Source organism: Cinclus cinclus, chromosome 1, assembly GCF_963662255.1.
Source record: "Cinclus cinclus chromosome 1, bCinCin1.1, whole genome shotgun sequence".
In the NCBI taxonomy this organism is placed as follows: Eukaryota; Metazoa; Chordata; class Aves; order Passeriformes; family Cinclidae; genus Cinclus; species Cinclus cinclus.
The window spans coordinates 34,942,074-34,968,195 of NC_085046.1; the positions used below are offsets into that span (position 1 = coordinate 34,942,074).

At 41.0% G+C, this 26,122-nt stretch overlaps 1 protein-coding gene across 1 annotated transcript in view; it reads right to left on the reverse strand.

Moving 5' to 3' along the window:
- Positions 1-6,069: 6,069 nt before the first annotated feature.
- Positions 6,070-26,122, reverse strand: part of RFTN1 (raftlin, lipid raft linker 1) — a 79,085-nt gene continuing 59,032 nt past the window's right edge. Inside the window, exons 6-9 of the mRNA XM_062496163.1 lie at positions 22,266-22,381; positions 11,582-11,685; positions 10,132-10,213; positions 6,070-6,504 (exon numbers count right to left, since the gene is read on the reverse strand). Coding sequence (XP_062352147.1) covers positions 6,070-6,504; positions 10,132-10,213; positions 11,582-11,685; positions 22,266-22,381 — 737 coding nt within the window. The remainder of the gene's footprint in view (positions 6,505-10,131; positions 10,214-11,581; positions 11,686-22,265; positions 22,382-26,122) is intronic.

Consider the following 26,122-nt stretch of genomic DNA (forward strand, 5'->3'; position numbering starts at 1 on the left):
TTTATCATCATCCTGTTTTTAGCCCTGAGTTGCAAGTGTTCAGTACAGCAGTCTTAGGAATTCTTCCCCTGAACCTGCATCTGGTGCTGGCACTGAGGCTGTTCAGCCAAGACTGTGCTTGCATGGGCTGTGTCCTCAAAAGCAGCACAGGTCAGCAACAGCCAAGGTGGGAAATCTCCACAGTCTGCTGCAGTACAGAGCTTCAGGGGACTCCAGGCTGTACTGCTTGGAGAAAAGTCTTTGAAAAGGTTGGGCTTGTGAGACATGAGTGTACCTCTAGATGCCCTCCCTGTTAAGGACTTGAACTGTCTCTGCAGATAATTAAGTGGCAGAGATTCCTGTTGTACATTTGAACACCTTAATCAGGAACAAGATCAAAAATACTAAATTAATATTGAATTAGTAAAATGTTAAATGGATAAGGCCTTCCCTTTGTTAGTGCCTCCTTTCCTTGAGTTACATGTTTCAGACAGTCAACCAGATAATGGAGCAAGGACTCCTTACCTCAGTGTCTCCTGCTCTCCTTAAACAGGGATTGCAGATACACTGAACCAACCCACCAGCTAGTTCTATTTGCATTGGTATGAAGCACTTTGTTTTTCAAGCATAACCTCCCTCTAGTTTACTAAAAAGGCCTCAAGCCCAGCTGTAGTTCTGTCCTAAGAAGTCACTTCAGCATATTCCAGTGGTATCCTCTTTTTATCACTCTGGTGGTATGTTGTACAATTTAGGGGCTACTTACTGCCACACCCATGTGCACCTCAAACTGCAAAGAGGCAGTCCTGCTGCAAAAGGCCAGGCCCTTGCTTTGAGTGAAGCACACAACTACTCCTGGGACTGTGTCAGAAGCTGATAAATGAAGTAATGCCAGTGGTGCCTGGGCATTGGAGAGAGCAGGCCCTACCCGCTGCCACTGGGGACACGTGGGACATAAGCACAGGCTCTATTTTCCATCAGGAGGGGTGAATCTGAAGGATGGAGCTTTAAGAGTTGCCTTTTGGGGACAGTACTGTCTGATGTACTGATAAGGCTTTGCCTCCAAGTTTGTGCCTTCTGCTGCCTACACCTAGGTCTGTGCTCCTGTGCCATGCAGTGCCACTGCCAGCTGCCATTGCTGGCCCCCTGCAGGCCCAGAGGGGACATTTCATCCAATCCCTCCTGAAATGAGAGGAAGATTCTTTCTGAGTACCCCTATTTCAATGAATGCTTCCTTGTTTGTTCACTCTAGAATGTAATTGGACAGCATGCTTGTCACAAAAAATAACACCAAGGGGTTTTGTGTTCACAGAGATCGCAGCTGACACTTCAGAGCTTGATGCTCGAAAGAAGCAAGGGTTTTCCTAGGAACACGCAATACATTGCTGTCAGGAAGTACTGGTGCCCTAAAAGAGCCACACACTAGGCTTGTCTGTATTTTAACAGTGTCATGGTAAAAAGATTCTGAGAAGACTTTAAATGTTTTTTTTCTTATGACTTCTAAATCATTTCATGAATTATAAACTGGTACGGCCTACTCTTCCTTTAATGCAGAGGCTTTCTGCAGCCCAAATTCCATCTCTTTCACAAATCTCTTCTCAGACCTGCACCGAAATGTCCATTTAACAAAAGACATTTTGAAATCCTTTGCTTCTGTCATCATCCTGTTTTCCCTCTAACCTCCTTCTGTCATCCCCTGTTACACTCAGCCTGAGTGCTGTGGGGCAAGGACACATCTCTCTAATTGTGTGAGCTCACCCACTAGAAGAGCAGGATGAAACACGTACACTGCTCCGAAACATGGACAAGAATAATTATTTCATAGCCCCCACCCCCCCCCCCCATAGTGGTAACCTCTGGTACTGTGACCAAGAAGTCCTTTCTTACCTTATAATAAATGCAATCTCTAAGCCAAGAAATTGGGAAAGTTGTTGACATCCCCTTCCTCCAACAGCCTTTTCCTGTTGACACTTAAGAATCTTTTGGACGTTTCTTTCTAAAGAATTTAGTGGTCTTTTAGTGAGATACCAGTTTCACCTTAAAGTCTGTTATCGGGTCTGACTCTGCCATAATTGAAGATAAAAATAGCATCCCAGAAACATTAACCCATATGAACACATGGTCTACAAATAATTCAATAAACATGATATTGGCCTGCACTGGTGGGAACAGAGAGCAGCCACTGCTGTTCAGCTGCTACCGAGTTGGAGAAATACTCTTATCACTTTGGTGAATCTTGTCATAGTAGAAAATGTTTCTTCCTCTTACACTTGTGCCATCAGCTAAGGAGTGACTGAAGGAGAAAAAGCAGACTGATACTCTTCTTTCTGCAGTAACGGATGAGGAGAGATGTGTCCATCTACACATTTATATTTAAACTTGAGATGTTTTGTGAGTTACCTGGTGTTGCAGACTTATTAGACTTACTAGTTCTCTTCTTCCTGTGACATGTATTATATCAGTTTGCCATGTGCTCATCTGGTAATGAGTATCAAACATTCCTATAGTTTTTGCATCAATTAGCTGGGAAAAGAGCGGCTATGCAGTTATCATTACATCATTTTAGTTAGGGTAGGGTGCTTTTATAGGTGAGTAACAGAAAGCAATTAAAATTGAAAAGCCTTTTTTCCCCCTTCAGTGTGTGGGTAAGGTACTGATTAGAGTCAGCTGCCACATCCAGCACCACAGGCACCTTCCTGAGGATGGAGGCTTTGGCAAGGACCATCTTCAGTAACAGCCTCAGAGATGTATCTACATTGTGTCTACAACTACAATTCATAGGCATGTTGTTTGCTGGCATTCCTCATACTTTTGAGAAACATTTATCAGCAAGAAATTAGTATCTGCTCTTCTTATACTCTTCAGTTCTGTGAGGATGAAATTCCTGCATGAAAGGCTGATCATGCTTCATTTCTGCCCTATAATTGGCTCCCTGAGGCAAATGTAGAGTCACAGCAACTACAAAGAGAAAGTAGGGTATCCAAATGCAGAGCCTTTCCTCTGCTCACCTCAGAAATCAAGGCTGACAGAACAGCCAAATTAGGGAGAAATGGGTATATTGTTTTGTACTTAGCTTCATTTCCACACATATATTAAAGCTACTTCGGGCTATTTCATTTATACTGTTTTCAAGTGCACAGATCCCATAATCAAAGACATAATGCAAGTTGAAGTACCAGTCCCATTGTCTGTGCACTTAACCCCTCTTAACATACCTATTTTCATTATGATCCTTCAAGAGTTTGGACACCCTACCCATCATAGTTGTACCCCTCTGCCCCTGCTCCCTGCTGTTTGTTGTAATTTTAAAACCCTTTTCCATCTTTCATTTAATTCAGCCACTCCTCTTTGACATTCCTCATTTGCCTCATCCAGTCTTTCCTTAAACACCTCCAGGGATGGCAACTCCACCTCCACCATTTGCCTCACCACCACTGCCTCGGGCAGCCCATTCCAATGCCTGAGCTGGATTTTCTCCTTTGAACTTCTCCTGTGTGACAGCTGGGGCTTGTTTGGGCTTGTTCAGATGACCACTTGCTGACTGCTGTCTTTCACTTCCCCAGCCACTCCTGTGGTCCTGCTTTTTCAGGCCCAAAATGGCAAAGGCAGCTAAGATAAAATTCAGGTAACAGCTGTGCAGCCTTGCTGCTGCACCACAGACCTGCCTTCCCCAGCCCTCATCACATCTGGATCATCTGTCTGAGAGATGATTTAGGCTCTCTCACTCTCCTTGGGATGGGAACAAGCACATGCACAACTTCAGCTGAACCAGCTCAGAGTAATTCAAAGTCACAAACTAGAACTGGTTATGAGATTATAAACCCCAAACCAGCTGCCCTCTTGAAACTGAAAAAACATGCAAGTTCTCTTTGACTCTTCCCAACCATAACCCAGCTTTTAGGGGAACAAAGTTTTAAATCAAGCCTTCACTTAGACAGGTGCAACTTCCCCACAAGCCCTTCCATGCTCTGCTGGGAAAGGAAAACCCTGTAGCACCAGTAACTACTGCTATTTCAGTAGTAAGGAGCTTCCCCTCATCACCACTTAGAGAACTGAGTTCCTCCTTCTGGGGACGAGTAACTGGCATTTGTGCAAACACCACAAATAAGGAATCTCCTCATGACCTTTATTTCTCTTTAGTTTTGTAAGCAGCTGGAATTCAGTGAAACAAGGTCAAACTGCAATCCAATAAACGTTTTCTATTAAAAAGTATTTGGAGAGGTCTTTCTACTGCAACACTTTCTACTAGCAAAACGTTCATTAAATATAGTGAATTTTTAAAGAAGATTAATACAAAGCTGGTCCTTGAGATAAAAACCACCAATAAAAGGATCTTATGCTATTAAAATCTGCAAACAGGAACTTAAAATTGTACAAAGCAGAGACCTTGTATTTAAGCAGAACAACTGCAGCAACCTATTTTTGAGGTGACTGGAACCCCAGTAATCTCAAAATACCAAATGAAACAATTAAAAATAGCATCAGAGCATCAGAAACTGAAGTTACTTACAGTCCTGTAGTTAAACCACTGAATTCAGAATAAAACACTCTTTAATCAATGACAAATCTACCACTGTGCTTTGTGCGTGTGAAATCAAATGCTTTAAACTTGAGTGCCTTCACCCCAATTCAATGAATGTTTAAGTGATGTAATTTTTTCCTTCTCTGCAATGTTTTGCCAACTGAGTAATTTTTAGGCATGAAAGATGCTTTTGAACCACTCTAGGTGCACATCTGATAAAGAACATAGTCCTTTTTACAGCATTTTGATTTGAAGACTGAGGAAAATTACCAAGCACAAATCAGTCAAGGGAACAAACAGCAAATCACTTACAGAGTTCTACCTCTTGCTTTAAAACAAGAAAAGCAGGGGAATTTACAATGTTTTTCTCACCTTGTTACCAGATTACTTGACCACTTCTAAATAAGGATGAAGGTGGTTAAGAAGAGAGAAACCATTCCTTCCTACATTTGTAAAAATACTGAAGTACTTGGAGAACATTGGCACAGAAACTATATTACATGTACATTCACTTTTAAGTATTTTTATGTAGCTTCAAACATTAAAATTTGGTAATTTTACAGAATTCCATTAGGTATCAGTCCCAGAATATGGTTACTTGTATGAAAAAGGGTCTGTTGAGGAGTTTTCATTTTGGAAGGTCCATTTAGTGACATTTGTTGGCCACGGACCCCTGTGTACATTTTCATTTCTTTACCACAAGGTATTTCGTAACAGTGAGGAAGTGGTGCAGAGCCACCTGAAAAAGGTCAGGAGGTAACATCGAATTCCAATTTCAGTGTGGATAACCACTGACAGAAGTACTTTTTACCTGCCTTTTTGTTTCCTGTTTTTCTGTCTTCTGAAGCCCCCACAGCTACTGATGAACTGTTGATTGGCAAAGACCAAATAGGAAATTGCATTTTGTACTGTAATTATCCGCCTCACAGATTCACCATGGAGTTTGCTTACCCACTGTGCCTGAACAGGTACACGATTTACTTACTGCTTAAAGATCTGTAAGGGTTAATAAAACTCAGAAGAGAGTACTGTCGGTGAGTGTGCTCCTGGAGAAATATATGGATGACAGCCATCTTATCTAAGCTTTCCAACTTCAGTTTCAACCCCTTTAAGTCCAAATATAATTTTTATGACACTACAAGCCTAGTGACAAAATAACATCTGGCACAGTAACTTCTCCAGAAAAGTTACATGGACAAGAAAGTATTACATAGTAAAATCTGACCTAACAGAACACTGGCCCTGACCCAGGCTCAAAGCTGGCTTGCTAAGCTTGGTCATGGAAAAAAGTATTTCTGTCCCTTCCTGCTTTTTCATTTAAAGTGTAGCTCTAGGAGAGCATTTCCCAGTATGTACAGTGAAACGAATTTTGCAGTTTCTATATGCTGGAAAGTCTGGGCCCTGTAGATACTTAAAACATTTAAGATACCAGAGTGCTGAGGAGCAAAGTAAGTCAAAGAAATGCAAAAGAAATGCTGAGTTGAGCAGTGGAGTTAGTGGTAGGGATTACCAAAATCTTCTTTTGTCTTTGCAAAGTATCAGCCACTCACAGTGTTCCTGAAAAGCAGTTCTTATTCGCAGGAGCAGTCCACGTCCAGTGCTGCCCCATCGCTGCTGCAGCCATCCGGCCCCGGCACGCAGCCCCCGCCCTCTGCAGCCTCCCCCGCGGGGCAGCCGGGCACGCCCTGGCTGAGGCAGACCTGCCCAGCATTGTCACCAGTGTCACAGCTGGCAGGACACGTCTCCGCTGATGCCCCATCCTGCTGGGCACCTCTGTCATTGGTCCCGGATACCTCGTCTCCCAAGTCTATGACATCATCTGGCTGCTGCTCTGGATCAGGCTTGGCTGCTCTTGAAACTTGTGCTTCTAAGTTTCTCGTGTTCTCTGTGACTTCAAATTCCTGCTTCTCCTGTGCCCTTTGCTTCTCCCTAGTACTTAATTTAGCCTTTGTGGAATTCTTCATTTTTCTGTTGTGCATGTCTTCTTTGGAGAACCTCCAGTGAAACTACAAAGAAGGGATCCAAATGTTAAAGACCATTAGAAGCAATCTCACACGGACATTTATTTTCCTGAGCAGACGTGTTTTGATTAGTTAGTTTTAATTCCAAGACTAAAGGGTTTGACCAGAAAGACCCAAGATTAAAAGAAGTTGCCTGACCAAATCAGATGGCCTAAGATGATTGCTGCCCACACACATATCTGTTACACAGAGGAAGGAGAGCTCAATGCTTTCTGCTTCTGCTGTTGCATGTGCCTGGTGGGTTCCTCTCTACACAATGTGGAAGAGACATGCAAAGCTGAGTAAGTACAGACAGAAGAAGCAATCCTATAGCATTATTCCAGTGTTTTTCACCAGGTTAACAGCAGAACTAAAACCACACCCATGACCATACCCAAACAGTAAAACATTCTGAACCATCTATATGAATGTCTTTTGATGAGAAAGCGTGAGGCTACTACTTGCAGCACTCCCCTTGCCACAGCCACCATTTCAGAGCTGTTTTAACTGCTACCAAAAACAAAAAGGGAACTAGCAGTACCCTGAAATACTAACTTGACAGGTATAATGTGTATAAAGGCTGACAAATACATCACTATTGTATCTGCTTCATTTGTCAAAAAATAAATCAAGCTTCCCAAGGAAAGACAGACCACAGAACCACAGAAAGGTTTGGACTGAAAGGACCTTAAAGGTAATCTAGTTCTAACTACCTTGCCACAGGCAGACACTTGTCCTAGAAGACCATGTTGCTCCAAGTTCCATCCAGCCTGGCCTTCAACACTGCCAGGGGGTGGGGCACCCACCAACGTCTCTGGGCAAGCTGTGCCAGTTTCTCACCACCCTCACAATAAAGAATTTCTTTCTACCATCTAATCTGAACCTGCCCTTTTTCAGTTTGAAGCCATTACCTTTTGTCCTATCACTACACTTCCTGGCGAAGAGTCACTTGGTGACTTCCTTGCAGCCTCCCTTCAGGCACTGGAAGGCTGCTGTGAGGTCTCCATGCAACCTTCTCCAAGCTGAACAGCTCCAACTTCCTCAGCTTGTCTTCTGGAGAGGTGTTCCAGCCCCCTTACCAACTTCTGGACTTGCTCCATGATTCCAAGCCACTGCTAAGCCATCCTACCCAAGTTTGCTAAGTACCTCTGAATGTGCACAACCTTTTTTTCAGCAGTGTCAGTTGCTGATGGAAGCTCAAGAACAGGTTAGAAAGCAGTATTTGGATGGCATAAATAATCTCATCAGGATGCTCAGCAAACGCAGCCATGTTAAAAAAAGCCATTTTCTCCAGTGAAATTGGGTCTGTGCTGAAGTTGGCCAAAAGATTTTGTATTCATAAACTTTTGATCTAGCTATTTATTCCTTAATCAAAAAGCCATTCAAAACTTAGTATTAGATTACAAAGCTGGAACAATTTTCTTTCCTCCTGGTAGCCAGAAGTTAATGCAAAAGGAGAAGGGGAAAAAAAAGAAAGAAACTGGCTTTTACAAAACTCTTCTCAGTTTTACTTAAAGGAAGTTATCTTTCTCTTCAATAGCACTTCAATTTAGAGAAAGAGGAATGATAACATCTCAGTTCTAGAGCTTAGCTGCTTAAAATTCAGACACCTGATGTTTTTCCTCTTTGATTTGCAGAAGTGCTGGGCACCCACTACTCTACTTAACTCAAAGCTCTCTTTGACAGAAGGTAAGATCAGGGCCCAAAATGTGACAAAGATCCAGCTGTAGGAGGTGTGTGTGCCTACATGTACTCAGTCAGGTACTTACACCATTATTTCACAAAAATGCATTCAGCCAGTTTCTGCTGAAATAAGCATCAGTTTTGTATAAAGTGAATGAACACAATTACCTCATCCCTGGTTGAACATTACACTAGAAGACTTTTCACTGAAGAGAGAAGCTGTACCACTCCTTGCATATTTCCATTTCTGTTCCTCTGACTACCTTGAACAGCAGTTCATTGATGTGCAAAGATAGGACAGAACATTTTCCATCAATGCAATATCTTTTTAATGTTATCATGCTACTTCCTTCCTCTGAGGGTTATCTAAACATTTCAGACATGTTATAGCTTAAATTAAAAAAAAAAAAATCCCTGAGAGCCTGGGATGTTGTATGTGCAGAATATTCAGCAACTTTTAATTAAACGCTTGGGTTGGCATCTTTGATGTCACTTATGGACACTGAACCAGTCTTACACCCCTTTACAGAAATATAATCAAGGTATGTCATCCTTCCTTGACATTTGATATGAAAATGTGCTGCAGTGATTCTTGCCCTCAAATATGCCTGTATACTTAACACTGCCAACGAGTGAGTCCTTTGTTTTTGTCAACCAGACATTGTTAAATAAGTTTTTATAACCCGGAATGAAAAAAACTCAAACAAAGTTTTATGTCATCTGGATGGTATGTATGTGTTATTATAATACAAGAAATCAGCATCATATTTCTTTCTCTGTTTGAGGATGAACAACCACATATGGGTTCCCATCCCTTCCACTAAAACCACACACAGTGGTAGGAAAAGAATGACCAAATACAGGCACTCTAACATTCATCCCAAGATCCCCTTAATCACTTGAAAACAAAGAGAGAAAACAAGGAAAATGGGTTTTGTAACAAGTTCACACACTATTCTGGGCTCCAGCTTTGCTAATGAAAGAAGGTAAATCCTAAACCAGTCACACTCCCAGCAGTTCTCTCCTGCTTCAGTCAGTTCAAACACTCCCCTGGTATGCACTGTATCAAAAAAACCACTGAACCAAGCACCAAAACAGTGAGGGCTTCACAGATGAAAACTATCTGCAATTATCTAAACTGTTGGGTAAAATGCTCCTGGTGCTCAGCCCTGCTCAGCATTACCGATCTCCTGCTGCAGCTCAGCTCTGCATGGCCTCAAGCACCCACTCCTGCAGGTAACACTGGGCTGGCAGCACTCACCAAAGCACAAAAAAACCGAGGCTGCATTAGTCAGCAACCTCATCACCACGTGGTTCCAGAGATCTTTTCCATACTTCATCTGGCTTTCCTGATCCCTTGCATACTGAAAGGGCAAGGTAAATTGACCACTGCAGGAAGTGGGAATACATACACATATCCACTTCCGTGCATCATTAGCTGTCAGCTATGCTGTTGGATAATTTCGCTAGATTCTAGAGGCTTTTCTTGGGTAAACTGCAGCAGAATTAATTAATATTCACACAATAGAAACACCAGCCAAGATCAGGCCTACATTGTGCCAGGTTCTACCAAAACAGAGAGAGAGAACACGAGAGAGAGAGAACGAGGGAGAAGTTTAAACAGAAAATACAGGAAATGGGTGAGAGAAAGAATACTGGTTTTACCTTACAGGCACTGAACATAAGAGAATTTTAGGTCTAAATTGAGGTTTATGGCTGGTTTACATGAAGAAAAATCTGCATTTCTTATGCTACTGTGAATGAAACCTAGGAGCTTTGACATCATTTGAGCATTTTTTGTTTCTTTCATTTGAACAGTTCCATTCCTTGTGTCTAGCTACTGTATCACAGAAACACTGAATAGGCCATTTTACTTCTATGGGAAATCAATTCCAATATAAAAATACCACCAGCAAAACCCAAAGAAACCAGAAACTCAACGTTATTTACCTTAGATTCTTTCTTCTTTGCTTTCTGGGGCAAAGAAGGTCTCTGAAGAAATACAATTTGCTTTGTAGACAAATTCCCCTCCCTGAAAAGAAACAAATGCACACTCCTGAGAATGAATTAAATTCACATCCAGCATCATTCAAAGCAAAAATCCATCTCAGTCACTTAGTTCTGCAGGTCAAAGAAGAACAGAAATGTAGACTAATCCTCACATTGCCTGTTCCTGGTGTCTCTGAGCAGCCTGGTATTTTGGGGGGCAGGGAGAGGGGAATGTTTAGACTGAGAGAGTCTGTCAGCCTCTGACATAGTTTTGCTGAATGTTTTAGCACTAGTATGTAAACACAGAATAAATTGTTTGGAACAAAAACGGAAGAAATCTAAGAGTGTCAGTGCCTGTGTCTCAGCAACACCAGAGTGTTCCTTCCCTCCCTCCTGGGGCACTGATCTGGAATGGGGCTGGGTGCACCCCTGCAGGTCTGCAACATGGCAGGAGGAACAACCGCCAGGTGAGTGCCCTTTCACACTGATCTTTGTTACTCAAGGTATTAGTGGGACACAGAAAGTTGGAAGAGAAAGAAAATTTTTTATATATATATATATATATATATATATCTTTAAGAGTCAGGGATTACAAATAACAACTGTGATTTTCTATCCATTCTTATATTTAAACATTTACGTGAAACTTAAATACAATTTCTCCCTCAATACACATGGCCTTTTACTTTTTAGGTTTTTATGTGTAGGAGTAGTCTTCATCCAAATCTCATTAAGAGCTGTGTATATTTTTACTCTTTTAAGATAAAAAATCATGATTGATTATATTGGTGTATATGTACATATAAATATATTCCTGACCAGTGAAAATTCAGAAAGCACCATCTTCATGATTACCAAGAGGTATGATTGTTTTTCACCAGTTTTCAAGATTATTTTTAAGTGATTTGCAGTTACATCTAGAAACTCAGGATATAAATAGCAAAGTAGACCACAGAATTATTATGTAGCTGCATGCAAGGCTACCAGTGCAGCAACACACTAATCTCACAGGGTTCTGCTCAGCTAGACCCTATCAGCAGCATTAGACAGACATCTATTAAGAATGACAGACAACATCTCAATCCAAACATTATAATGCATTTTGTCTTTGCTCTAAAGGACTTTATTGAAAGATCCAGAGCAGGAATTTTACAGTCATGGAGTTTGCAGAGAGGCAGAAACAACACCCAAAAAATTCATGCAAAAACCATATTGCCACCTTGCAGTCCTTCTGCCCACCAGACATGTGCTTCCTGCCACATGTGGCTTGTGATGCTCGGAAAACCCCAAGAACAGCTGCAGCAGGCTTTGCAAGAAAATCCACACTGACCATACAGGGAATTGCCTGTGCAGACTGTGGTGCTTGTACAGCAACTTCCCTGGCCCAAAAGCAGCACCCACCCCTCCCTACCTGTTTGTCTTCACAATGGGAGTAGGAAGCACGCACGTCAGCTGCCAGCCGTACACGGCAAGGGAATTCAGCAGCGGAACGTAATCTGTCTGCACTTCAACTCCCTGGGGAAGGAAAAGCAACAGTTGGCATCATCACTTGGGATTGCGACATTCAGCTTGACACAAAAAAAAAAAAAAAAAAAAAAAAAAAAAAGAAAAAAAAAGAAAAAAAAGGAAAGAATACATGTGTGGGTTTTCTCAGAGGGAGAAAGGGGTTTTGCATTGAAGTGGGTCATGTTTTATGTTCAGCTAGGCAGGAAGGAAAACATTCAAAACCATGAGACAAATGATTGACCGCCCATACATCCCAAATGGTTAAAGGAGTTTGTTTTAAAATGGTAAACATCTGTGATCTTGTTCTTACACTGCCTGACTCATCCATCTAGCTTTAGATTGTTCCAGATCTGAACAGGATAAATTCACTGTATGTTATCAATTATCTCTCCCAAGAAAAAATTACGTTCAAGTATGTTAAAAAATGACAGCATTGCCATGCTCAGATTCTGCACTTGTCTAACCTTCAGCAAATCCTGAGTATCTGCACTGAAATCAGTCGTGTTACTCTACCATGATGGATCAAAAGGAAAATAGCCAACAACAAAAAAATTTATCGCCCACAAATTTGCATTGCTGCCTTCTTATTTTGAATCAGGAAATCTGTGGGCGAGACAAAAAGCTTTGCCTTTCAGTGCAGGAGTCTGGCTCCTGCTGCACATGCACCCAGCAGAGCCTTGCTCATTCCCTTTCAACTAAAAGGCAGACCCGGCAATCCACACAGAAAGAACCACTGGTGGTTTCACAAAGATTATTTCAGTGAGGTGTCTAATTGCCAAGACTGACTGTAATTTAATGAATAGATGCTACAGCATATTTACTGTTTTTTAATTTTAATAAACACAAAGCAGACAAATGGTAACTACTAGTCTCTACAAATGTAACTAAATTTGATTGGAATAACAATTACATTTGCCAAAAAGCTCAGGCACTTACACTGGTTTCATGTGCATGTAAGGAGCATTAACTGCCAATTCGTAACACTGGGGAAGGCACAATAGTTTTCCAGCTCCAAAAAATCCATTGATTCCACAGTAATGAAACAGTCATTTGATCAGAACTAATCCAAATCCTGCTGTAGTTATTTCAAGGTATTTCAGTGAATTCCAATCTCAGCTGTTCCTTTCTTCTAACGAATGTAATTTAGGTCACTTATATCTTTGTAACTGAATGGCTGCCCGACTATACCTATTAAAAACCCGGACATGACTACAAGTGCAAATAGCTGAAGAAGCTGTATCAGTCCTGCTTAAAAGAAGAATGTTTTAAATCTCTACCCCACAAAGTGCCTGCAAGAGAACACTACTAATGTAAGTTCTGTACAGAGGCCTGTGGGGGCTTAGAGAGGCTACTTGAAAACATCACCCTGTACAAACTGGAATTTGTAACTGGGAGAGGAATGAGACACCCTGCAAGAGGGGGGTGATACCACATGGCCCTTAACTTGCATCCACTGGAACAACAAGGACTTATCCTGCAGCTGTGATCGTGGTAGATTCAGAGTCTCCTTTGACTCCCATTTCCCTCTGGAAGACAGACACTTGTGCACTCTTTCCAGTTTTTAAAGTAGAGTTTCCAAGGATAATAAAAAAATCATGACATATCTTAGATGCCTTTAAGCTGTAATTTCTCAAACAGACATATTAATAACACACTGAGGTTTATGAGATTGGTCAACAACGCCTTCAAAAAATAAAGATGAAAATATGCAACATGATGATTAAGAATAAGGTCAGAGCATCCACCATCACAAGCTTTTCATAAGGTGCCACATAAAAGGACCTGTCCAAAACATTCCCTCCATCAAACAGTGTTTGCAGAGGAAAAACCAGAAGGAGCTCACTCATTTAGAGGAGGGAAGCAGATCAGGAAAGACTGGCACAGCAGAGCTTGTCTGTGCCCTCAGGAACATCTGGTGTTGTAAAGAGTATTTCTATTTTGAATTCATGGCCTAAGGTGGGTTATTAGCAGGGAGAACCTTCTTCTTGCATCAGGATGTGCAACAAATGTCAGAAATCAGAGAGAGATTACAGCAATGAGGAAGGACATCAATACCATGCAGAGCTCATTTGGCTGCTGTAGAGGCCAAATTGTTTCAGGGACACGCCATCACTCCTGCCACAGCCCCCTGTCTCTGCAGGCTCTGAGCAGCGAGACGGGGCTGGCTTTGGACCTGTCTGACTTGTCAGGATTAAGCATCATCTGCAGCAGATGATGGTGTATTTCACAACCCAGTGGTGCAGAAAGGAAACAAGGAGGTAAACACATTCAAAAAGGGTAGAGTTATCAGAAAATAAATTTAAGTCAATTAGGCCTAAAAAAAAAAAAAAAAAAAAAAAAATAGCTTTTTTTAAAACTTTGGCAATGTAAAAAATTTGAAAACAACCAACCTATTTAAAGAGTTCTACACAGTTGTTACAAAAAGGTGACATCCTATTTTTCCCATGTGCTGGCAGCCAAAACCCCAGTGTGCCTGTTGGGCTGTCTGGAGGCAAGAGGTGTGTACATGATGCAGAGGTGCCCCCTCCTCTGAGCTCCTCAGGCCCTTTCCCGAGATCCCTCCAACTCCACGATGCTTTGCTGGAATCAGACACTGCACCTCATCTCCAGGTCCTTGGGGAATAGACTATACCCAGTAACTGGCTGAGTTTGAAGATGACAGACAAGAGGAAGGAGTCACTCCAAAATAAACAGGTTAATACACATGGGCTTCAAACTCCTGACTTGCAGACACAGATAATTGAAGCTGTTTTTAAGACCACATGAAATTACTTCTCCCTCCCCCTCCTGAATCATCAGCTGCAATTCTATCCCACGACTGGAGTTTGTGTACCAGCAGGAGTCACAGTTATACAGACCTTTAATTGGTGTCAAAGCAAAAATGCTTCTAAACAAACAATACACTGGGGGGATGGGTGCAGAGGAAAAGAGTCAGCTTGTACTCTTTTTATATTTAATACAGCAATTATTTTATCTACTATTATCAGAGACAATAGAAATGAAATTTCAAACACACCATTCCCTCAAATAGAAATGCAATGCTCTTTCTAACCAGCAAATACTGAATTTAAACACAAGTAGAAGTAGGAAAAAGCCATGCCAGAGCTCTCCTGAAAAAGAAGTGTTCAAACAATGTGTCTCAAACCGGGAGACATTTCATTGAAAGGGTGGAAAATTTTAATTAACTTGCTTCCCACTCTCCTGTGGATGATAAGTAATCTCTGATCACACCTTGAGTGTCAAGAAGCCAGAGCATACTGAGCTAGGATTTTCCCCTGACTTGCATCACATGAAAAGAATTCTTTCTATTTGTAGTTGTATTGTTTGTTTCCAGTATTTTTTCCTTTCACAGTTGCTTCTGCTCATTAGGAAAACAAAAAAAAAAGATAAAAAAATTTTAAGAATAATATCTAGGGCAAGCCACACAAGCAACTGCATTAACAATTTTTCTTCCCCCCCGCACTGCGGCAATTTTAACCACAGCAAGATAATAAACAAGACAACTACTAAGCTCTTGTGAGACAGAAGTTCTTCAGAAATCATTCTTTCCTGGGCTAAGTGAATGTGATTTAGTTACAAGGCAGCTATGGATTGTCACTATTTAATATTTTTTTCCAACATGGATTAAAGAGTGGTCGATTGAAAATCCCATTAAATAAATCTTAATAAAACCTTTATCAGCAAAGCCTAACAGACTGCGTACCAAAATCTACTGACAGATGGCAAAGAGGATGGGTAGGAAAAAAAACAAGTTGCTTTGAAAGTGTAACCTACTGTTTGTTGCAGAAAATGGGCACTGCATTCAAACTCAGCTCCACAAAAAATAGAGGGGAGAGCCCATGAGGGTGGCACCACACACTCCCAGCCAAGGCTCTGCCAAAGCCAAAGCTTTTCCGTCCCTGGGCACTGAAGGGAGGAAATGGAAGTGGCAAAGGCAGGACTTGCACCGTAGTGGAAAAGAAAGAAAGTGCAATGAGAGAAACTGAGTATCTGGACTGTGCAAGAATGACCCAGTAAAAGTCATAAAACATAAAATGTTTGCAGCAACACAGCTGACAGGGGGACTAAATTCAAGCTCTTAATTTTGTGAACTATTTGCCTTTTCCTTTTTCAGACTTCTTCCAAGAAGCAATTTCTGATGACAGTGTAGCAGTACTGAACCATTAAAAACATTTATTGGAAGAAAAAGTGAAGTTTCACAAGAGCTTCAGCAAGAAAAGAGTTGGACTTTGTTCTTCTAGTACTGAGCTGCTCCTGAATTTCCATATGTAACACACCACAGCACCTGGCTGGCAGACACTTGCTACACATCCATTAGCTGTGGAGCAGAAGGCTGTGGGATGGCTCCTGCATTCTTGGAAACCACCATCAGTAACTTTGAGAAGCAGCTGTGTCACTGACCAACAATGAGTAGCTGCCAAATGGGGACCTCAGTGGAATGGTAATAGAAAAAGAAAAAAATATTAAAAAATCCACAGGCAGTCGTTTCCCTCAATATTCAGGGCATATGTAATTTCGAGTTATTTACAATTATTAATTTATACATATTAATAAAATATATGTGTGAATTCCTGCAATGTGAAATATTTTGGATGGTATAATAAGGCTGTAGCACTATATGAGGCAGCATCTTGTTAAGAGAGAGTTTCATTTGAATGTATCCAGTCACAATTTCAGTGCACACACAGGCTGCTGAGTAGCATTCACAGCTGGCTCCACATCTAGAGTAAAATGAAAACAACAACCAAAAATCCCTTCTGTGCTCAAAATGCCTGCTTCTCTCATGTCTGTGGATGCAAATCCTATTTTCTAGCATGCATATAAAATAATAGAAACATCAGAGTGCTCTTGATACTGCCTGCACCTGTAACACAGAAGTACATTTGCAGACCAACACAATTCTGCACTTATAGAAGGACAGGGTCCAGCAGCAAAAGCTGGACAACGTGAATGTGTTGACACAGCGAGTTCTTCACACAGGAAACATCCTATGAAATGTGTTGAACTCAGACTGCACAGACAATGTACAAATTATGAAACAGCTCCATGTAACTGTCCACGAAACACGAGAAATAAATGTGATCTAGCAATCCATCAGTACAGTTTCTTCAATATTTATGACATTTTTACTTTCACAATTCCTGCAACACTTAAAGCATACCTTAAGGTGAGCACTGATTTTACTGTTTGTCATCAATTTTCCTCTAGGGGGGACAAAACAACATAAAAAAACACTACCTGAGAACTTATACACCCCAGTGTGCTCTACACACACAGCTTAATCACCCCCAAGCAGCTTCCCCGACACAATTCTATTTGGTTATAATTTATTTCCAAGCAACATGTGGTTTTTACCAAAAGGCTTTGTGCACCACTCCCCAGTTATGGAAGTAATAAACAATTTCCATGCAAGCACCACAGCTGAAGCCTAGCCCCTCCACTGCCAGTGGCTCACACAGCAGGAAGGCGAGTGCTGTGCTGCCCCTCACCCTGTGTGTGGCTTCTGGGGTCCCATCACCCAGTCCCACAGCCCTCAACATCCTCACACAGATGTACTGTCCAGGGCACTACTGCCTAGCTGGAGTCAGCTGCTGGGCAAACAAAACCTGCATGGTTTTAGAGGAAGTATAAAAGAGGACTGAAATGCTTGTTCTCAGCTTGTTCTTAAGTGGGAAGTTTAGATCTGGGATGTCCACTTTTGCCTTGAAGATTTTATGGGTGAGCAGAGAACTAACTTTTAGAAAGCTGTGACAGTTAGAAACAATTTTTTAATCTATATTGTGCTTTTCAGTCTCTTTACTTCAAGTGCCCTTTACTCACATGGAAGCATTCACCTTGCCGTATGTTCAATGGTACCAAAGCCATAAGAAATTATCAGGGACATGCCAAGTTCATATTGCTAGATTTTGTTACTACATTAATCATAAAAAGCAATTAAAATATTACCCTATGTATTTTAATTAAGTGGATTTTAATCTATTTTTAACCTATGTCTACTGAGTTCAACAGACAAAAATAAAAATATATATATATGTGGATTTCGTATCTTATATAAAGGAATGAAACAAGAATTACAAAATTACTGAAAGATAAGAGGGCTCCTGAAGATTTTTGTTCAGCTCTTCTTAAAAAGAAACAAGAATTCAGCAACAGACATTGCTGAAATATTATGCCCAGGCAGCACATCTGTACTTTGAGTGGTAAAGAGGGTCACACACATGGGTCCCCTGGGCTTTTCATGCCCACTGCCATCAGCTCCTTGGCTGACCTGGTCATGCCTTTCTCCCATGGCCGGAGACAGCAGAACATAGCTTAACTGACACATGACCTAAATCAGATTTACAGACAAATCAAATCCTCATTTCCAGAGAATTTGTTCCAAGGCTTACATTAAGGCAACTTCCATCCTCGGCTCAGCAGAGATAAAATTTTAAATCTTTTGTTATGTCGTACTTTAAAAGGTTTATCATGCCTACAGTGGGGACTAACCACTAACTAATTCAAGTCTGCCAGGGAAATGGCAACACCACAATATATTTGAGATTTTAATTCATGTCAGTACACCAATGGTATAGTATAGCAGCAAATACAAAGTGATGAAGCAGCAGCTCAATATTTTCAATGAGAAAATACGTGTGAATTAAGGACAATATTTTCAAAATAAACACAGCTTCAGAGGCAGTACAATGCAACAATCTAAAATAAATGTTATAGCAGTCTGTTTTAAAGACAGTATTAGCTGTTCCGTCGTGGTTAACAGGGAAGGGAAGGTGACAGACTTAGAGCTGGGGAGAGGGAAATCATGCAGGCTTTGATTAATCAGAACTGTCTACCCACATTTGCCTACACAAGCAGAATTAAAACCATCTAACAAGTTTTAGGGCCAGATCTCAGAGACTACAGTGGAAATAATAGCTCCTGACATTTTTAGAGCTAAAGTGATAAGGATGAGTGCAGTATTTTGTCATAACAAGGCCTGTGGTCATTTGTAGGGGATACCACAGCTCTATGAGAAGAAAGAGTTAAATTACTCAGAGCTATTACATCCTGTCTGCTGCTTGGCTGGACCACATACTGTGACAGCTGCGAGCTTTACATCTTCTACAAACTGACATTTTACACACATACTGGGTGCATCACACTGTTCAGCTTGTTTTCTCTATTAGCCTTAGCAATTAAAAAGGCAGCACTTTCCCTGCTAAGAGGTGTGCCAACCCCTCTCTTTTGTGTTAATGGTTAAACAGCAACCCTTTACCTTTTCATTTAGAAAGGTTTTCTTTCTAAAGGGCATCGATACATTCTACATGTCTCCCTTTCTATAAAAGCATTCTTTTGCTGTGGCTGGGATTCCTTTGTTTGTTTCCTTTTCTTCTAAATTAGAATACAGCACAATAAATTTACATTCAGTTCAGATCACATCAGAATAACTCCAAAGCTCATCCAGATAACCAAATCTGATACAAATTTAAAATAAGGATCCACTATATACATTTATGCCATGCTGCCTATCAGGGCTTCTTCCACTGCCTTGGTAGAAACGGAAGTAGCAAATAGAAAATGTTAATGTAGATCAGAGCTGAATGTACACCAAAAAGGCCCAATCTTTTACATAATGAGTAATTTCACTGCTCCATAAATATCTCTGTAACAATTATACTTCGTAACACTCAGAAAGAAACTTTTACTGGCTCTTGGACATCTTCTGTCACCACTGAACTCTCTCCTTCCCCATTTTACAGTCCCTTTCTCTGCCACAGCATTGTTCCATGTTATTGGTAAATAAGGGTGAATTCCAACAGGGTTTAACACATGGTCTTCTGGGTACAACACTGTGCAAGTGCCTACAGATCCCCCAGCTTCCAGTCCTTTCATTGATTCCATGACTTTATCTACCCATACCTATTATGTCCCAGAAAGCATGAGGCAAGATATATACTGGCAGTTATTCAAATGGAAGGAGGAGAAAATCAAGGTGGCCAGCTCTGCTCTTTCTCTCAATAGGTAAGACCTTTGCAAGGCTTGCCTAATGCCTCAACATTCTTCCTTCAGAAAGTTGCTTCTTCCCCATATTCTTCCACTTTCAGCTTGGTTGGGAACACTCCCATAATGCCCACGGAACAGCCACACTTGATCTCAAAAGAGCAAAACTGCCAGGGGACACCCAGCATCCAAATTTTTAATTACAGCAGAGAATAATCTATCACACCGACAAGCTCTGTATATGCTATTAGTCAGTTTCTGAAATTGCACATCCCAAATCTTATGTCTGGGACAGGAGATTCTCCGCATTAGCCCTCACAAAGACATGGTATGTCGCAGTACAGCATCGCCTGACACACCAGATGGCTTTGGGAGGTTCATTCCTTAATCTGCTGACCAGCTGTGTTCTCCAGCATGGAATTTCTAGAATTGAAAGTGAATTATACTCCATCTATGAGGCTTCTAACACTTCAAAGGGCCCTGCTAGAAAATACTCTCTGCTGTGTCCTGGTGTTTTGGTCAGCACTCTGTCAACACAAGATCCCCATTATCCTTGTCATACATCTTGACAGAAGCTGTCTTGTGCCCACAGATTATGCCTAACTTTGTTACAATATCCTACTGAGATGGAGAACCTCGGATTGGCTGTTTGAGAGCCAAACTGGCTCCAGCCAAGAATTTGTTTATAACTCAGAAGGTTATTTCCAACATGGCTGTAAGTGATGGCTAAGGAAAAGTAATGTATATTACGTCAAGCATGCTCCAAATATTTTGGGTACTTAGTGTGTCTGGTTTAGTTTCTACTGAAAGAAATCCAGTTTGTGCACTGTAGGACCATTCTGTGAGGTGAGGTGAGGTGAAGTGAGGCATATTAAGGATGGCTCGGTGGGTTCCTTTCAGAAAGGCACTCCTGATCTGAATTTAAATGCCTGTATGTACACAAGATCCTCAAAACTTTTTGAATCCACAACCTTGTCCAGAAAGGAGTTCCACAGATCTGCTGCATAAATAATTATCTGAAATATCTCTTTTGTTTGCTTTGCACCTGGCCCTGACTATTGCCATTTGGCACTTAGTTCTTATACTGGAAGAGATGGCAAACAATCCCTATTTACCTCTTTCCCATGTTTTAGGAGCTCTCCACCCATTCTATTATTCTCTTTTCCAGGCTGAAAGGACACACATGTAAAGTCTTCCTAATATGGAAGCTGTCTGTATCACTGACCATGCCCACTCTCTTCTCTGAACAATTATTGTGCAAACACAACCTTCTGAAATAAGGTGCTGTCAAACACAGCTTACACAGTACTATGAAGTAGTATATACCTGCTATTTCACCCTCTATTCATTTCCTAACAGTTTTAAACATATGGCTAGCATCAATGCTTCTTAACATTTGCCTTCTTGATCAGCCCTGACCTAATGCACTCATGAAACCATCTGTCATTACCCCAAAACCTTGCTCCCGAGTGGCAACACTGCCATTTGACCCTAAAAATGAACAAGAATTTACAGTCGAGTCTGTCATAACTGGAATAACATTTAAGGTAATAAAGGAATCATTTTTCAGACACATATCAGCAACAAGAAAAGCTGCTATTAATGCACTAAACTATTCTGCCTGTTGTTTGTAGACGTAATTATTTGGCCATTTCTTGCTGCACTACAAAGTCATCATCTAATAACAAAACTCTTAATCTTAGTGTCCTGGAATTCTACACATTTACACTAGCATCTGTCCCATTTTCCCTTAATCTGTTCTTCTGGCATGTGTGTGCCAAAAGGAGGGATTATCTGTCTAAGGATTTTACACCCTTTCAATACATTTCAAGAGAAATGAGCAGGTATTGCCTTTATAGATACACATCATCTATTTCTAGCAGACATCAGATAGAACAAAAAAAAAACCTTCTAAGAGTTATGCAACTACTTCCACCCAACTCCCCCCAGTGTTCTTTTTGCTTCAGGTCACAAAGAATTTAAGCCCAGCTTTTCAAACATGTAAGTGTTGAGTGCATCACATTTGCTGTGGAAGATGGGTGCTGACCAATCTGGCCTCATCAGTGATTCTACTGATCTGTGTGGGCACCTGGATCTACAGAAGGCCAAGTTGTGACACATGTGGTTTCTCTATAGGGGCCTATCCAGAACATGCAGTTTTTTCAGCATATGAAGGAGAACAGACAGAGCCAAGGCAGTTCTCCATGCTTTCCTGCTGCAGCTAAACCTGCCTACCTAAAGAGCTGCCTTCTTTAGAACTGCGATGCTACAATGACTTGTGTGATCATGTTGCCCTGACAACCAATGGAGATCCTCTGTGCAGTTAATCTAGCAGACATCTGTAATTTTGAGACAGACAGCCCTGAGTTTCATTTCTCACTGCTACTCACACTTCCTACCCTCCAAAACAAGCATGAGGTCAAGATCAGAAGTGTGTTGTACAAACCCAGAGTGTGGTGATCTGGCATTACTGTTAACATTGCATCCCTTCACTTCGACTGCCTGGCTGGTACTGTTGGAGCACAGATCAGTACATGAGAGTCTGTCTCACAGTCTTGGAGTGTTTTGATTTACAAAAGAAGGTCAAAGAAGAAAGACTGTAAACATACCTTCAAGACAGTCCACTGCTCTACCACAATTGCATCATAGCCCTGCGTGGCTTTACTGTCTTCCACAGCAACATCTTCAAAGATAAATACTCCATCCATTGTCCCATGTAAAGAATCTGTGAAAACACAGGACTGCCTGTAAGCTTTATAGTGTAGTGAGGCATCTGAATTTATTAATAACATACTCTTCCAAGGAGGTTACTAAAGCATTCATAGACGTTTTCTGACCGTCTAGCTCCATTAAATGAATGAGACTTGTATCTCTGGCAGTTTTAAGAGCAATCCTACTCCCTAATAACAAACCTTGCTGTCCAGTCTGTTATTCCACCCTTTGCCATCAGAAACTACAGCTCTCCCATTCTGAGCAGGCAAAAGTGATTCAGTCCTCAGTTCTGCAGTACTGTTCACCTACTTGAAGCTATAAACACACTAAAGACCATGCATTATGTCAATGTCTTGTTTTCAAGGGGTTTTGAAGGTGTACTGATTTATTCTTATTATATTTATGGTATCAGTACTTGTGACTATATCCACTCATTCACACAAGTCAGAACCCTGCATACAGATCAGCCACTGCAGATACAGTGATCTACATGGACCAAGGATGATCTGGCATATCTGAACAGTCTGAAAGAAAAGATACATTCATAACTATTTAATCAATTTATGAAGGCATTTTGACCATCTGGTTTAGTGCCTCTCTGTTCTCATTTGCATTCCCTACATGTTAGGCCTTTTTTCAGACAACAAATACTCTTTTAAGTTACTTGAGCAGCACTTGCTCCTTTAACTCAGTCACACACTCCAAAACCAGCAATCACTCCCATATACCAGAACTTAAGTTTTGTCAGCTCCATGACAGAACAGAAACAGAATACCTGGCAAAAAAATACTTATCTTTTCTTTGTTAAAATAGTCTGATTGATGGAACAATAGAATTATGTTTAGGGAAACAGTAAATAAGTAGGACTGTGCTCTTTACAAACACAGAAAACTCTTCTCACATTGTCAAAAAGAATATTTTCTAGCCTTTCTAATATGAACAGTATATTTACCCTTTATGACTGATTATAAAGACCTTGCTTATCCCTTCCCCAAATGTTGTATTTTGCATGATAGCTTCCTTACATTTCTAGCAACACTATATTCCTTGAACTGGTATGATATATGTTTTTGAAATGCAGTCACACATGCCAAACTGACAGATTCTTGAACTGACAGGGGAGTCTTCTGGATAAGCCTGCTTAGGTGCTTCATCAGGGTCATCCTGATTTCCTGGTGGATGTTACAAGGTCAAGAAATGCCAGCAGGAAGGAATCACTGCCTCTAAGAGAAAACATATATCAAACTCAGAAACAATTTTCAAAAAGGAAGCACTGAGAAGGATTAAGAGGCTTCTTACCTCTTGCAGACACAATCTCAGTCAACATCTTCCAATGTCATTATATGATCTAAATTTAATTTATTATCTGGAAAAAACAAATTTGTGCGGGCAAAGCCCACAACAGACCAGACTCCTACATCTGGAGGGTTATGCCTATACACACACACTGCAGCAAGACAGCTGCTGCAGATGTCAATGCACAACCCCTCTCTTTCTATTTGCACAGTCCTTTATCATCTTTTGCTGCTGTTGCAGTCAAGTCATTAAGCTGCAAGTCAGGAGATGCAAATACTTGTCTCTAAACTAACACAGCTTTTTTTTTTTTTGTTCACTTCTGAAGGAAAGAAGTTTTAAACCACTTACTAGGGATTAAGAATCCTTGAGATTCTGTTGGGAGACTGAAAGAAGAAGAAAAATTCTCTGTCTATTTTCACACAGTTTCCACAGGCAGGTTTCTTGCAACTCTAAAATAAAGAGAGCTGAAGATTCCTCACTACTACAGCTAGCTAGGATTACACATTGTTCCAAGGTGGGTGAGCTGGACTACAAAGCAGTAACTCCTGTCATCCAGACAGATTTCTCACCCAAGTGAGAAGAGACATTATTGTTGTGAAATAGCCAGATTACTAAGTAACTGGCTTACAGGTTTGAAAACACAGGGAGAACAAGCTTGCCACATACCAAAGGGTAAAAGATTTAATTACTGGATTTCATTCAAAAACAGCACTTTGTTAGCTCTGACACTACAAAGGGAGAACCAACTCAATTTCTGTGAAATATCACATTCCAACACCCAAATCCATATCCAAATCTATTTCAGGATGCTAATGTACAAATAGCCCTTTAATTTTCCAAAGCAGGGATGACAGGACAGCACCTAAGACTGAAAGCAGATCCCTACTAGACAAAAACATCCAGATCTCGCCAGGGCAGTTTTATACAGCACCAGTGCACTGCTCCTGTATTGTGAATTCCCTTAATGAAATTCAGTGTCACACTGTTGGCACAACTGCAGCTTGAGCTCTCCCCTCACCACGTGTTTGCCAGCTAATTAATAAGCGATCAAAACACAATCAGCAGGCATGTGTTTACACTCACTTGTAAATCATCCTTTATGTTTCATTCTGCTGCACATTCCACTCATGCAATTTACAGCTTCCACATATGTGAACATGATGGCACATATGCAATGTCTTAGAAACCAATAGCTGAGCTCGGGAGACCCTACAGGCAGCAGAAACTTCACTTGGCACTGCTGAGTTTATGGCTGGACTCGTGATCCTAAAGATCTTTTCCAACCTAAATGATTCTAAGATTTTGCTTCCCTGTTGGAAGTACAATGAATACTGTTGAAGGTTACATCCATCAATCACACAATCCATTGACTTTTTTAATGGGTTCTTTTGCTAGTAAAGAAACCCATGGAAAATGAGAAAACTGGAAGGGGAAAATGATGACAGAAGGACAGCTGCAAATGTGAAGAACAGTGTCTGTTCAACAGAATGATTCTACAGAAAGTGGTTGATGACAATCACTGAGATTTCCCTCTCAACCAACCTCCTCTCTCTACCTGTCATGCCACAGTGTTTTAAACATTCATGCCATGAATGCACACCTGCCAATTCTCACATCTCACACCTTGGCCACACATTTTACCTTTTACAGGTAATTTACTATACTTCCAGAAGAAAAGGGAGGCACAGGAAAGAATAATTGGATCCTTAATTCCTTTCGATGTGAAGCATTTGGGGTGCTGACAAGAATGGGGGAAAGGAGAATGTAGCAGAGAGAAAGCTAGTAGGGTCATGTTTTGAAAAAAAAGCACTTATAACCCATGTTATGCTGAGAGGATCAGCAGGAATTTCAGGGAAACTCCTACACAGACGTGTGGAAGGGCAAGAAAATGGCCAGATGCACTGAGTCTCTCTGCAGTACCTTTATCACACAGGGCTCTAGATCTAAAAGCAACTTAAGTTGACAGTCACATGTTCTAGAGCTGGCCTACTAGGTGAGATGCACCTGATCCAACAGTTTCACAGAATCATATAATAATCCAGCTGGATGAGGACCTCAGGATGCTCAAAGCAGGTTCAGTACAACTGCAGACCAGACCACTCATGGCTTTATCCAGCTCCATCTTCAAAATCTCCAAGAACGGAGATGACACAACTTCCTAGGCAGCTTCTTCCAGAGAGTGACTGCTTTCATGATGAGAAAGTGGTTTTTTATGTCCAAAAAGGACCATTCTTATTTTAATTTATATATATTTTTTCCAATCCTCCTACCATACACCACAATCAAGGGCCTGGATCCACCTTTTTGATTGTCTTCTCATAGGCACTGCCAGGCACTGTTAGGTCCCTCAAAGCTCTTCTTTCTCCAGGCTGAACTAACTCACTCAAGTGCTGGTTCATCTTCAGCTAGCTGCTTACTAAAATTCCCCTGGACCTTTCAAGAGAAGTGCTACCCAGCC